The sequence below is a fragment of the Drosophila melanogaster genome, chromosome 3L (assembly GCF_000001215.4).
Source record: "Drosophila melanogaster chromosome 3L".
Taxonomy (NCBI): Eukaryota; Metazoa; Arthropoda; class Insecta; order Diptera; family Drosophilidae; genus Drosophila; species Drosophila melanogaster.
In genome coordinates this window covers 21,137,232-21,151,870 of record NT_037436.4, presented here as the reverse complement: position 1 = coordinate 21,151,870, position 14,639 = coordinate 21,137,232, and the positions used below count along the sequence as shown (strand labels likewise).

Sequence of the window (14,639 nt, the reverse complement as noted above, 5' to 3'; positions counted from 1 at the left end):
ACTTTAATCTACTTAGCTTAGCAGCTGCCGCCTTAAGCCCCCCGTTTCCACCCCCTTCTTCTGAGTCTGCGACTCGAAAGTAGCAGCACCGAAGGCAAACAAGCCCACAAACACACACACAAGCACACACACACACTCACACACATCGGTACACGCACTTGTTACACACCCAATAATGTGCTTTAACAAGTTTCTTATGGCCATAAATTCAACAAGCCAACAAAAGCTCATAAAAAGGACTGACTAGGACTGCCCCCTTACCCGTCTTCCTTTGGTCTCCCAGCCCTTTTGGGCCAAAAGTGGGTGGCTGGAATGGCTGATTGGGACTTGGAACTATCCCCACTGTTTGTCTATATAAATAATAGCCAGCATTGCAGACATGCCTTTGACATTTTATATCTGACATTTTATATCTGAACTTTCGACGTTTCTAAACGCACCTCGAAATCTTTATAGGAAATTGGCAAAAATAAGGGGAATATCCATTATAAAAGCCTTGTTTCGATTTTACAAAAAAACTCTGAACAGTTATAATAAAATTCAAAATATTTCTATGCTGGGGACACTTCAATTAAAATGGCTTTTACTTGCCCCAGGCTATACATGGAATTTAATTCAAATGCCATATGCCAAAATATGGGCAAATTTAAAAAATTCCAAAGATGACGCTTTACTGGGATTGCTTTTCCATTGCTCATATATTCAGTAAACAACAGTGAACCCATCGAACTATAGTCAAATAACAGCTTTGAGTTGTGTGTTTGTTCCAGGGCTGTAATGTTTAATAACTCGGAAAATTAACCGTAGTCCTGCCAAACATTTAGCCAGATACAGCTTATTATCATTTGGGCACCCATCATAATTATCATTATCAAGTCAACGCAGCGAACTCGAGTCAATTACCATATCAGCAACATTGTTGACCAAAACTGATTTCACTTGGCGTCACCGCGAGAGAAAAAAGAGAAAAATATGGCTAATATGGGTAATATGGAGAGAACCCAGCCAAACCAAAATCAGAATTGAGCTCGACAGTATCATATTATATCCCGGCGATTGGTGATGGCGACTTTTTTTCTCGCTCAGTTGCTAAACGCCAGTCCGATGTGAAAGACGCGAAAAATTATATTTAACCAAAGCTAGCCGCTGGCGGCAGAATAAATAATAATACTACTAATAAGTAAAACCTGTTAAGCAGTCGCAGCTAACATATGTCTATAAGTCTACACGGTATAGATCAACATTTGCATGGTATATGACGCCAAGTCGAGAAAATCGGTGAACAGTGCAAAGTTCTTTGGGTGAATCACGGAATAGATTCCATATTTGCATATTCAAACCTGACAATGATGGGCGCGGAGAACCCTGGCCCGCGTTCGATTTATCGATTTTGTATTTTGAATATTGTTGCGCCATTATCAACACATTTATATACGCGATAATTATATTAGAAGTTTATCTCGAACCCATCCATCCGCTGGCGATAAACTCCATTCGATTCAACTGGATTTTGGGTTCAGTTGCTCGCTTTTCCTTGCTGGATTACTCATCGCAACGTGGTGCAACCGGAGTGACAATGTGTTAATCACTGAAACGGAACATAGTCCGGTGCGATCTGGCATGTGATAGTGTGTCTTTTATTGGACCAAACATCTTACAGGTGCGTAAACAAATACATAGTAGCATCTGTAGGTGGAGGATGTTAAATGCTCAATGGTTGGTTGATTTTCTGCTAAGGTGCTAAAATCCGCATCTTTACAGTCCGAGAATTTCATTTAAACTGTGATAACGCTATGATGTGAAAATGGATTGTTTGTTACGCATGGCGGAAAATTCCATCTGATGTGGGGGCCATCCAGTACTTATCAGAGTTTTTCGTTATTACTTGCACAGCCATGTCAGTAAATCGAAGTTTCAAAGCATTTACTTCTCATTACTTCCCCCATAGTTTCCATTATTATGTGGCAGAGATTAGAAAGGTGTATTGATAGGGAGATACCGATGTACCGATGGCTAGGCAAGTAAACATGGTAAATACAATCCACGCTGTCTGGTAAAACGGACCGAAAATACATTAGGTTCCTTTGGACAGATAAGACTTGTCAGCAGTTTTGATAATAAAGGCCATGCAAGCAGTGAATGGATCACATTAACATAAATAACCACAAAGATATTTAGCAATACAAAAGGTCACATGCCCGTTGTTTCCGTTAAAGGCGTATAAAGTAAACTGATTAAATTAATAAAGGCGACTAAAGGATTTATTAACAGTTACACCCAACATTTATAAAGATAATCGAAAGTAACTGCCTTAGATTTAAAAATAATAATATCTATATTTTTTATGAAATCGATAGGGCTTATTTATAAGGCTTCCCACATGTCGCAGTTGACCCATCGACGTATTGGTATTTCCTATTTTGTCCTTTAGCTAGGATTAAAATTAATTTCCCAGAAAAGTGTGCTACTTTTGTGATGGAATGTGTGTGTGTCTATATGTACGCATGCCTGCACGCGTATTGGTGGACTCGTGTGTGTGAGTGCCCCACTGCTAATTTGAATAATGACAACGACATCAACGCGCCATTTTCCACTGTCGTCGCGTTGACTTGCCTTGCCATTTTGCGTTTCCGCTGCGGCACCGGGAATTAAACAAGCTATAAAGCATATTGAAATGTATATGCAAAGGTATATATATATACAATATATATCCGCTCTGTTATCAGCTGAAACATTAACAATTCCAGACAACACAAAATTATTCAGAAGCTCTCAGACTCCGAAGGTCGTTTGCCAAAGACATTTAAAGGCTGTTACTGCCAGATTCCAGAAGCATAAATTACTGAAATCAAAAAATGATTTAAATGCCACAAATCGTGAAATTTCATTTCGACAATTTTAATTTTGATTTACTCCGTAATGGAATTGCAATAAATAATAATCAGATCAATTGTGGCTTAAGTTAGAAATTTCTACACACACAATACAATTCCGAGTAAAAGTTCTCATAGCCCTAACCAGAATTGTAATTGTGTTTCTTTTAAACAAAAAGTTCAAATTGTTTAAATGCCGCAATGTACGGTAATATAATTTTATGAATTTAAATACTGACAGCCTATTTCACACTAAAGCCAACGTAAATTTTCCGATTTAAGGACTCAAAAACGAATGAGTGTTGAGTATTGTTAGCTATTCTTGGTTTTAAGCAATTTGAAGGACCACCCATAGAGGCACAAATTAATTCAAATTCCCAATAATGTCCTATTCATTCTTTTCAGCTTAAAGAATCAAGCATATAACAGCCTTTCATTACGTCAATCAATAATTTTAGCATAAAATTTTTTGGGAATACAGATTTTACATTTAAATTTAAAAATCTTAAAAGAAAATGTTTTTTTACTTTCTGCAAATGAACGAGTCATTTGCCACTATTAAAAGTATATACGTTCTTCTTCGGATCTTACTGAGTTTTAAGTCTAATTATTATATTACATTATAATTATATTATAATCTAATAATATTTAATCATTTTTGACAATATGTAAAGAAAGAAATCGTGGTTAGTTGTTTCTATATACACCTTTTTTCAATAATAAGTTCACTGTATATAAGTTTCGTCTTGCCGGACTAGACTTACTTTTTGACTTTATGTTCGCAAATACTTACATTCATCTAGCTGTACCTCAACTTCAAAGGAAAGTTTGAAATTGAAAGTATATTTAGAAAATTGATGTGCACTGGAAACATTAAGTTGATTTTAATTAAATAAAATGGTTTATATGAAGTACTGTCCCACACCGACCTATTATTTCTGCCTGTCTTTATTATTACTATATTTAAAAGTTGAAATTAGTCAACAACAAACGTTGCAACAGTATTTCAATTATATTTTTCCAGAATGAATTGTTTAAATAATTTAAGTTCCTTTTCCTTCCAGGACCGCGGAGGAGGGACAGTTGGCCAACATGGATGACGACAAGCTGGTTTCAGACGAGGTGCACCTGCGCCAGTTGAGTGCGACGCCCTCGTCGGCCTTTTCGCTGCAACACAGTCGGGGAAGCGACACGAAAGAGGAGGCGCCTCCAGAAGGCGGCACCATGGGTGGGAAGTCAGCTGCTCCGCGAGAGGAGGGAGAACCCGATGAGAGGGTGGTGCTGCGCCGGGCAGTGGACAAGGGAGCCATCGCCTTGGCGCAAATCGACGACCTAAAACTAGAGGGGGATGATGACGATGAGGCGGTGGTGAATGGCGAGGAAGTTGATGGGCTGGGTCTAAGTAATCCCGCTGCGCAGACCACGGATGATGAGCAGATTACGGTCAACGGAACTGGAGCAGCGGCCACATCCTCAGTGGCAGCCGATGCCGCGTCCTCCGAGGTAAGCTAATGTGTGCGCCCACGCACTTAGGACTAATTAAAGCCAAGCTAAAACCAAAAACAGCAGGATGCAGCCAGCACAGCAATGGCCACTCCGGACATGTCTAAAATACCCCGACTTCCCGGCGACGGTGCCCAAATGGAGGACAATGGCTCTGGCGACCTGCCGCCATCGCTGCGTGCCTCCACCACATCAATTTTGTCCAATTTGCGCAAGAAACAGCAGGGCGGCCCCCTGCGCGGGGGCGTGGCCAAGCAGACGCCTCTGCGGGTGCAGTCCGTCCGGATTGTGGAGGCCAAGCGGGCCTACGGACCCAAACGCCGGACGGAGAGTTGCAGCATCTTTGGCAACAGCAATTTCGGTAAGCGGGTAGGGACTTGACCAGGCCAATTGAAGTAAGCCACATAAGTACCTTACTTAGTTGCTTATAAGTCTTTTTTGTGTTATTTCAATAGTAGTATATACTGATTATGGAAATAAATGAAAAATAATCAAAGGTTTTAATATTTCATTTTTTATCTATATATAGTCTATCTATATAGCATAGTGCGTAGTTCTTGATTCACAATTTATACAAATTATGATTCGTTTTAATCTTTCAAAGAACACGATTTGGAATCTGGAAACTCACTAGCCAGCATTCCTGGTCAATCGCAGCGCCCTTTAAACAACGAGATGTATTCGGCTTTCAAGAGCGGCAACGTGGTGAAAGGAATCCTGTGTCCTTCGCTGACCAACTCCTTCAAGCAGAGCTCTCTGGAACGATCCTACCTGACCTATACGCACCGACAGCGCCAAAAATCCCTAATCATTGTGAACGTAGTTGACTTTGTTCTAAAAATTGTTTTGGCCTTTGTCTGGATAATGCGGCGAAGTGAACTGGGACCCATTGAAAGCGACGATGGAACGGTGAGTGGAATAATTGTTAATTGAACTTGAATTAACTTTTGAAAGGAGACTAGTTCTTTAATTAAACTCATATCCGAATTTTTGAATTTACATTAAGAAGTGTATTGGCTTATCAAATATTCCTAATTTGTTTTCAGAGCATGGCGACGGCCATCACTTGGTCGGTGTGCTGCGGGATTGCCAACATGGCCATCTGCTTTTTGGGCTACTGGCGCTGCTTTGCCAACAACTATTTGCACTGGGCGGCGGTCTGCACATGGGTGCTCTTCAACATCCAGGGTGAGTGGGTCGTAAATCATGCGTCACCTGCACGGACCGTCAAAAGGACTAATCCTTTTTGGGCGCCCCCTGCGGGATGAGTCGTAAGTGCTGTAGGTCGCAACAGTGATTTTCCATCTCTCGCGATTTGCAGGATTCGTTGGACAAGGCGTGGGATTCGCGGATCGCGAGTACCTGGTCTGGTACATCCTGTTCGTCATCTTCGTGCCATATGCGATGCTGCCACTGCCCCTGAAGTGGTGCGTTGTGGGCGGAACCATCACGGCCAGCTGTCACCTGGCCGTAATTACCATCATCAAACTGCAGCACGGCGAGGTAATTGGCCAGCCATTGGAATTGAAATTGTTTTGTGACTTTTGCCTAAGCTCTCCATTTTTTCCCGCAGGCCACCATAAATCCCGAGTGCGTGCTCTTCCAGATCTTTGCCAACTTCATTCTGTATACGGCCATCAACGTGGCCGGAATGTACACAAAGTATCTCACGGATCGCGGACAACGACTGGCATTCATAGAAACGCACAAGGCCATGGAGCACAAAAAAGAGTCGGAAAAGGAGCTCCAGCGCACTCAAAAACTACTGGATTCAAGTAAATATATAATATACAAAAATGCATTTTCGTATATAATTAATATTTAATAAGAGAGAGTGCTACAGTCGAGTTCCCCGACTATCAGATACCCGTGAATATCGTGTGAATTCGAAATTTTATAATTTTTCAAGGATACCTATAGGTATTGGGGAATAATATGGGAAACAAATTTAAAATTGTGCAAAAGTGGGGGCTTGACCGGTTTGGACAAGAAAGTTTTTTGCCAAATCGTAGAAATTTTCAAGACTAATAAAATTATGCAAAAATATCGAAAACCTTATCCACCTTATTACTTGCGATCGTCACTTGTTTTTCGCTTCCTTGAAATATGTTATGAAATATATGTTCGCTTTATTGAAATATGTCTAATGGTATTAAATGAAATAGAAAAAATAAAATAAAGTTTTTTCTGTTTGTAAGGTATTTTCCATATAATAATTTTGTTACACACATTCATTTGTCTGATTGATATTAGCTGCATTCCTTTCGAGATATTATTGCTGTTTACTTTAAATGAAACTTGAAATGCGCAAATGCCCCTCTTAATAGGTTGTTAGCGCTATTTCAAGGGACTCTCCGTGACATTTTTCCACGAAGAGACCAGGTAGGCGAAACCTCCGCCTTTCTTGGTAATTTCGTGTTGCCTGACAACTGCAGGCAGTCGGCGATGCTTTTTGCCTCCGGTTTGCGGGTCCTTTAGCGAATATATATTGCGTTTGGCTCGTGTTCAAGTTGGTGCTAACCCCACTCCGCAAAACTCAACTCCCTTTCGCAGTTCTGCCCAACATCGTGAACAATCAAATTCGCAGCGAAATGTACAAGGGCACGGACCCCACGGTGGAGACGCAGTTCAACAAATTGTACGTTTATCCCATGGACAATGTGAGCATTTTGTTCGCCGACATTAAGGTAGGTGTATAAAATAGCCTGAGAGGTTTATTGTCTGCATTTGGACACCTTTGCTTTTCGTTCCCCACAGGGTTTTACCGAGTTGGCCAGCAAAACTTCGGCCCAGCAGCTGGTGAAAATCTTAAATGACCTGTTCGCCCGATTCGATCGCATTGCGGAGGTAAGTTGCTTGAAAATATAAATAAATAAATATAAAATAATTAAATAAAATCATTTCAATATTTATTTTAAAGTACACATTTACTATAAATTACAACAATTTCTTGTTGATTTTCTAAAGTCAAACTACTACAATTTAATTTTGCTTTAAATTCAAGAAAGTACAAAAAATGTTTTCGACTTTGTAAAATATTTTGTTGTAAAGCGAAGAGCTTTTAAGGAACACGATATTTAAATGATATTTAAACATTTTCTTTGGTGCCTTGCACTTGCTGAATGCTTTTCCGCCCTTTTCCCTTTAAGGACAACCACTGCCTGCGTGTGAAGCTGCTGGGCGATTGTTACTATTGTGTGTCCCAGTTCGAGAGCGACAACTGGAAGACGCGGCCGGATCACGCGGTGTGCAGCGTGGAAACTGGCCTGCACATGATAAAGGCCATTAAGGATGTGCGCCTGCACACGCATGTAAGTGGAATCGAATCAAATCGAACCAAAACGAAACGGAACGACCGCGATGAAGTGTGGCCCTCAAAATTTTATTTAAATGATTTAAACAAACAAAAGGTATAGCGAGCAAATGGAAAATCCATTAAAGGTGTAGCATACTTTTGAGGGCAATAGGGTGAAATAAAATAACTGATGGTAAATAGCTTAATAACATACATCTTTTAAATAAAGGTAACCTTAAATAGGACTGCAACCATATATTGTAAATTAAAACTAGTATTTCAAGAACTCACTTTCCATTTTTTTTACTTTGTGCAGTTTGATCCTTTTTTAGTGTCGCTTAACATTTTATTTAAATCCTTTTTGTACCTTTGCGTAAAAAAATCGAAAATGAACAAATAATAGTTTTCCACGAGCTACATTAAACGCAAACCAACTGACATCTGTTGAGGTCTCATGGCTTCCATTTCGTTAGGTCGGCACAATTGAAATATTTAAGACCCATTTTATACCCGTTACTCCCAGAGTGTACAACAGTTAGATATCGGAAATAAAGAAATCTGATTCTAAAATCGTAAATGCACACAAAGTGAACAAAACTGTCACTTTCTGTTCAAGAGACAGTTGAAACTGTTCACTTTTGAAACATTTATTGATGGCCTTTATTTTATTATTTTTTTTATTATTATTTTATTATTATTTGTCTTCAAGCAAGACAAGCTTAAAAAAGAATTTTTAAAATTGTGTATCTAGTAGACTTTTTGGTGATAAGCCGAGAAAAAAGAAATTTCACACCACTAGCTGTAACGGGTATCTGATAGTCGAGGAAACCATCTATAGAACTATAGAGCTCTTGTTCAGCTTCAACCGTTTGCCATTCCTCTATTTGCGAGCAGCTATTCGTTGATTTTTTTTTACAATCCAGTGACCATTTTTGACCATGGGCGGAGGCTATAGCACGTATATAGTATGGTATGGTGGTAGTATATAGGAGCAGGAGCTGTTGAGCAGGGACATCGGACGTGTTGACAATTCATTTGTATGCAAATCTCAACAGAGCAAAAGGCAACGGACAACAGTCGGCCGAAAAGCAGAAGCGAGAGTTAAATTTTCATACGGCGAGCTTGCCACTGGAATTTAATTGATTTTTTCGGTGCAACTGCAGCCTGAGGCATGCCGCAGAAAAACGGGGGAATCCCGTATTCGTTTATGGGGATTTATGCCGCCTGCAGTTGCATAATTGGAACGGCGATTTAATTGCTGCGGCAGTCTGACGATTGACTGGGTAACTCAGTCTGTGAACCTGCTGAGAGTTCATGGGAAATTTCGAGCATGTGGCAGCGAAATGAATAATAAACTGAGTTCTAGAGAGAAACGTTTGTACTAGTTTGAGGTTTATTAAGTATTCTAAACTTTTCTATCCTTTTTAAGATTATAGTGGCGTACTAGGAATTCAAATAATAACTCAAGCCATGTATTTACTATTCGGATGCTTTCCAATCGATCACATTTTTAATTCTGAAAAGGAAAAATATAAGAAATTTAAAGATCAATTTGAAATAATTTTTCCTCTTCAGAGTGTATTTTGATAACGTTCTGTTCACATTTTCTTTCCAAGTGTATTTCGTTTTGAATTTTCCGTGGTGCAAATATTTCTGCTGTGCTTTGCATATTTTAAGAAGTGCGTTTCGCAAATTGCAGGTGGACCTCAACATGCGAATCGGCATACACAGCGGTTCGGTGATGTGCGGTGTCCTGGGCAACAAGAAATGGCATTTTGACGTCTGGTCTAATGATGTTATCATTGCGAATCACATGGAATCCGGCGGAATTCCCGGGTAAGTAAGCCAGTCACGTAGAAATCCGAATACACGGCTGCGTGTGAGTACATACCTAATGAGTTGACAAAACCATATATCCAGTAGATATCTCCAATGCAGGGGAATATCCTGAAATGTTGGCAGGTTAATTTAACTAATAAGCCAGCAAATCACAAATTAGGACGGTAGTTAACGCATAAATGATTCTGTTATTAACCATGCAAGTGAATTAAAGGTCAAAAGATCTAAATTCAATTGGACAGTCAGTAGCCACATGTTCAACTAATAAGTTAGTCATAATGATTTAAAGCTTACACTTGCCCTGTTACTAATATCTGATGAAATAGAAATATATAATATATACGTTTTTGGTGCGTTTTAATTCAGACTTAAAGCATTTCGTTTAGCTATGTAGCTTGGGCATCCGACAATTTTCGTTTTGCGTTTACCTTACCACCTCGGTCTTAAATTAATTTGTAAAACTATACGTAATTCAAATAACTTTGACTTTGGCTGCAAGTCTTAATTAATTTTCTTCTTAATTTTGGCCGCAGTTTTAATTGGCCAATTTACGGGTCCTGTGGCTTAGTCCAAGCTCTTTATTTGGCTTCTTTGCTCCTGTGTAGCTCACAACAATTGTTTGGGAATTTGCAAGCTTGGCGTGTTTAGACACAAGAAACCAAATAATAGAAAGAAACAGCTCGCCCAGCAAATGGGGGAAAATGGGGAAAATCCGAGCGACCACAGAACCCGAAACAAAATGAAAAGACCCAGAAATGAAAAGCTCAATTTAATGCAAAATGCTTTGATGTGATGGTGGCCTGGGCGGCAACCAGAAACAAGCAACAATATCGAGAGGCTCTAAGGAACCCAGGCGGAGACCCAATTATGAAGGGCCTACTCCCCCCCCCCACACACACACACTCACAAGAAAACACAAAGAGCTTGGCGGGAAAAGTGGAAAATGGGAAATAGTCGGTGGTTCTTGTGGTTCAAATCACCACGCACATTCGTAGAAAACGTATGCAAATATTTGAATTTAATTTTCGCCAACTACATTTCCGAACTTACAACTGAAGTCTGGCCAACTGCTAATACTCTCCCCTCGAAATCTGTTTTAGTAACGCCCCTTCTTTTCCTCCTCCTGCAGAAGAGTCCATATTTCGGAGGCGACGCTCAAGTGCCTGAACGACGCTTACGAGGTGGAGCCGGGAAACGGCGGCTGTCGAGACAATCACCTCAAAATGCTGAACGTTAAGACTTACCTCATCAAGCGCACTGAGCCATTGAGGTAAGTGAAAAGTGCACGAAGCGAAAACTTGTAATACTTTTAAGTTACATTTTATGTCCCTCGTACTAATTACACAAAGTATATAAGTGGATATGTACGATTGTTAGGCATCTCATTAGAGAAATTAAACATTTTTATTCATATCTTTATTTTATGTTTCACAACCTTTTCTGCGAGTGCATTCAAATACCAAACCGACAATTGCTAACCCTTCGCTTGCTTCAACAGACCCAAGCGGCGCTTTGGCACGCGCAGCAGCGCCCATTTGGCGGGAAGTGTGGCCACTGCTGCTCCCCCCTGCGCCACGCCCACCGCCCTGCCCAAATCAATCTCGGCCAGCGGAAGCGGAAGCATCGGCGGGGTCACCGCGACAGGCAACGATGGCGCCAGCATCGACGGACGGAGTCTGGAGTACGCGGCCACCATTGCTGTGCCCGCCCAGCAGCCCACGCAACTTCTTCAGCAGCAACAGAAGAAGAACATATCCCTGAACTCCCTGCCCAATGTGGTCGAGGGCGTGGCCATGGACAGCCGCAGGATTAGGAACGGCTGTGGCGTAATGGGAGGAGCAGGTGGCACCGGAGGTGGGGGAACGGGCCCATGCGGCATGTCCACCGTGTCCTCTCCCACCGCCATGATGTCGGCTCCTCTGGAAGTCCAGCTGCGACCCAGGAACGGAGCCTGCAGCATTCAAAACCTGGCGGAGGCCATCGACGGCAAGGGTCTGATCATTGAGGATGAGTCCACCACCGACTGGATACCCGAGATTCCGTTCAAGAACGTAAGGTCACTTACTTTAATGCTTAAACAAAAATTTCACATATAATATCTTGGCGACCGTAGCTTAACAGTCCCGAAGATGGATTAAATCGTGCCGACTCCATACTGGTTGATACGAAGGAGGATCATAGAGTCTCGGTGGCGGTTTTGGATGAGGAGGTAAGTGGAGTCAACTAGCAGTCCCCCGCTTCTACAATACAACCCGATTCCTCGAAATCCAGATCGACGAGTTCATCGAGCAGAACATTCAAATCAATTCGAATAAGGAAATCCGACGCGAGTACCTTAATCCCTGGACCCTCAAGTTCAAGGACAAGAGCCAGGAGCAGAAGTTCTGTCAGTTGCGGGAGGATATGTTCCGGTGCGTGTGCAGGCCTGTTAATGGAAAACCAACAAAGGCCAGGACTCTCTTAATTAATGAACTATTGCTAATTGATTTCTCCCCCCCCCCCCCTGCCATTTTGTACCGACCCCATCTACTCCATTCAGATCCAATATGCTGTGTGTGTTTGTCATCTGGATATTTATGGTGCTGTGCCAGGTCATCATCATTCCACGCTGCACGCGTCTCATTATTTGTCTCTCCGTGGGCACGGTAATTCTAACTTTTTGTTGCGTCCTGGTCATGGCCGAGGAGTTTCCAGGTGAGCATGAATACAATTGAATCAAAGCATTATGAAAAACATAAAACTACTCAAGTTCAGTACCTCAGGTCTAAATACTCCACCATTACTCCCTAGGTTTACCCCGCTGCCTGAAGACGAACTCTGCGAAATTGGTACACCAACGGCAGCGTCGCACTCTATTCATTTGCGGCGTCATCGTGTCCATGTGCATGCTGAGTGCCATAGGACTGGTCCTGTGCCCTTCTTCCACCTACATAGGCACCGCCGACGAGCACTCACGATTCCTGCGAATGGTTTCGCCATACAGCAACATCTCCATGACGGAGAAGGAGTTCAAGCTGAATGTCTATCTGTCTGCCACCATCCATCACAATATCACAATTAGCACTCCGGCCAGTGGAGGGCCCACTCCCCTGGTGGATATTACAAGTAGTGGTCCCTCCGACGAGTTCGTGAGGAGCACGCTCAACGCCCTCACTTTGAATTTGACTCCTCCACTACCGCAGTCCCATCGGCCCTATACACTGACCACAAATGGACACAGTGTTTCTCTCAGTAACCTCAGCTATTCAGATGCTTCGGTGATGCAAAGTTCCTCGGATGTTGAGGGGCAGTGCGCCCATCCGGAGTACTTGGTGTTCACCTGGGTGCTCTGCCTGGTGTCCTTGGCCACCGCATTGAAGCTGTACTACCTGGTCAAGGCCCTGATGGCCTTGGCCATGGTGGCATTCTACACCACGCTGATCATGATGAAGTTCGGGTCCGGCGATAGCTTCAGTTTGGTGGAGCTCTCCAGACTGGGCATGCCGCTTGGAGTCCAAATGCTGATACTGCTAATATCCTTCCTGGTGATGGTCTGCTACCATGCTAGATTGGTGGAGGTAAGAGAAGGTGCGACCAATGCTTTCGACCCATCACTCATTCCGATTTCCCCAGGTAACCTCGCGTCTGGACTTCATATGGAAGGAACAAGCCGAGCGTGAACTGACCAACATGAAATCCAATCGCGCGCTTAATGACACATTAATTAAGGTAAGATATTTGGTCAAATACACAGGGCCAAAAAAGGGGATAATAACCATGAAATAGGAAGGGGAAAATGTAACCCAATTCTATTTTGGTCTACCTGCTCCTTCCTCTGCATTTTTCATTAATTAAACCATTTGATTGCAGAACATTCTGCCGGACCATGTAGCCACCTATTACCTATCCGACGAGCACACGGACGAGCTCTACTCCAAGATGCACAATCTCTGCGGCGTGATGTTCGCCTCCATTCCGAACTTCCAGGACTTTTACTCCGAGGACATCGACAATGGCAAGGCCTGTATACGTATTCTCAATGAGATTATCTGTGAGTTGATTGATTAAGCATTGTCTCCCGGTTGCAAATGTCTAATGATGCCGCACGGCACAAATCAAACCAGGTGACTTTGATGAATTGCTGGAGGAGCCACGATTCGCATCGGTGGAGAAAATCAAAACAGTGGGTGCCACGTATATGGCGGCAGCGGGATTAAATCACGAGCATCTCAGACTTCGCGGCGAGACCTCCGAGGATAGTGTCTGCGACCTGGTGGAGTTCGCATTTGCCATGAAGCAAAAGCTGGAGGAGATCAATGGGGATGCCTTCAATAACTTCCAGCTGCGTGTGGGCATCTGCAGTGGTCCTTTGGTAAGTGGAGTGATTGGAGCCAGGAAACCGGTCTACGATATCTGGGGCAATACGGTCAATGTGGCATCACGAATGGACTCCACGGGCGAGAACTGGCGAGTTCAGGTTCCGGAGAATACGGCGGAATTGCTTTGCTCCAGGGGTTACACGTGTGTGGTAAGTGGGTCTTTTGTTACCTATCCCGAATTCTTATACGTTTTTTCAAAATCCCACAGAAACGTGGTGAAATCGCTGTGAAGGGCAAGGGCATGATGACCACCTTTTATGTGCATCCCAAGGGAATATCGGAGAGCCAGCTGATCTCACCGGTTCGCATGCCAGCCGGGATTCCCCTGGCCCAAACCCCGAATCTTCAGCGGCAGACCTCCCATCATGGATCCTTCAGTGCCGTGGTTTTCGGAATGCTTCAGGCTAGCAAACGCAGCACAGCCATTGCCGGAACACGTAAGTGTTCCTTTCGGGTAACTTAAAATTCTTATAACATTAATTTGATTCTAATGCTTAAGCCACGGGCACTCCTTCGCCGCAAATCCGTCGAGGACATCGGGGAAGCACGTTCAGCTCGGTCCGGTTATCCCAAAAGTCCACCACGGTCAATCCTGTGCGCCGGAATACAACCCGTGTTCGGGGACGTTCATATCGACAGAAAAAGGTACAATACGTAGTGTTTCAAAAATTATTATATATCAAATAGTATTTAAGTTGTTCATATGATTCTGTTTAATTAGAAAGAGTATTTTCTAGAACCTATCTTATATAATGATATATTTTTCCTATT

At 42.6% G+C, this 14,639-nt stretch overlaps 1 protein-coding gene across 5 annotated transcripts in view, besides 2 other annotated features; it reads left to right on the top strand.

The window, feature by feature from the left end:
- The window catches only part of Ac78C (Adenylyl cyclase 78C), a 35,484-nt gene that overhangs the window by 20,060 nt on the left and 785 nt on the right, over positions 1-14,639 (top strand). For 2 of the 5 annotated variants that reach the window (NM_001275209.1, NM_079470.5), the window contains exons 3-23: positions 3,938-4,376; positions 4,440-4,737; positions 4,981-5,285; positions 5,423-5,564; positions 5,698-5,879; positions 5,950-6,151; positions 6,930-7,063; positions 7,134-7,223; positions 7,526-7,687; positions 9,371-9,507; positions 10,640-10,780; positions 11,009-11,561; positions 11,624-11,719; positions 11,782-11,921; positions 12,050-12,204; positions 12,301-13,067; positions 13,123-13,218; positions 13,360-13,540; positions 13,614-14,017; positions 14,077-14,305; positions 14,368-14,513. In NM_001275209.1, coding sequence (NP_001262138.1) covers positions 3,938-4,376; positions 4,440-4,737; positions 4,981-5,285; positions 5,423-5,564; positions 5,698-5,879; positions 5,950-6,151; positions 6,930-7,063; positions 7,134-7,223; positions 7,526-7,687; positions 9,371-9,507; positions 10,640-10,780; positions 11,009-11,561; positions 11,624-11,719; positions 11,782-11,921; positions 12,050-12,204; positions 12,301-13,067; positions 13,123-13,218; positions 13,360-13,540; positions 13,614-14,017; positions 14,077-14,305; positions 14,368-14,513 — 4,999 coding nt within the window. Of the gene's footprint in view, positions 1-1,227; positions 1,661-3,937; positions 4,377-4,439; positions 4,738-4,980; positions 5,286-5,422; positions 5,565-5,697; positions 5,880-5,949; positions 6,152-6,929; positions 7,064-7,133; positions 7,224-7,525; positions 7,688-9,370; positions 9,508-10,639; positions 10,781-11,008; positions 11,562-11,623; positions 11,720-11,781; positions 11,922-12,049; positions 12,205-12,300; positions 13,068-13,122; positions 13,219-13,359; positions 13,541-13,613; positions 14,018-14,076; positions 14,306-14,367; positions 14,514-14,639 lie in introns of those variants that run through there. The other 3 variants (NM_001275208.1, NM_001275210.1, NM_001259928.2) reach the window with 3 other exon arrangements.
- Positions 6,197-6,331: a mobile genetic element.
- Positions 8,442-8,509: a mobile genetic element.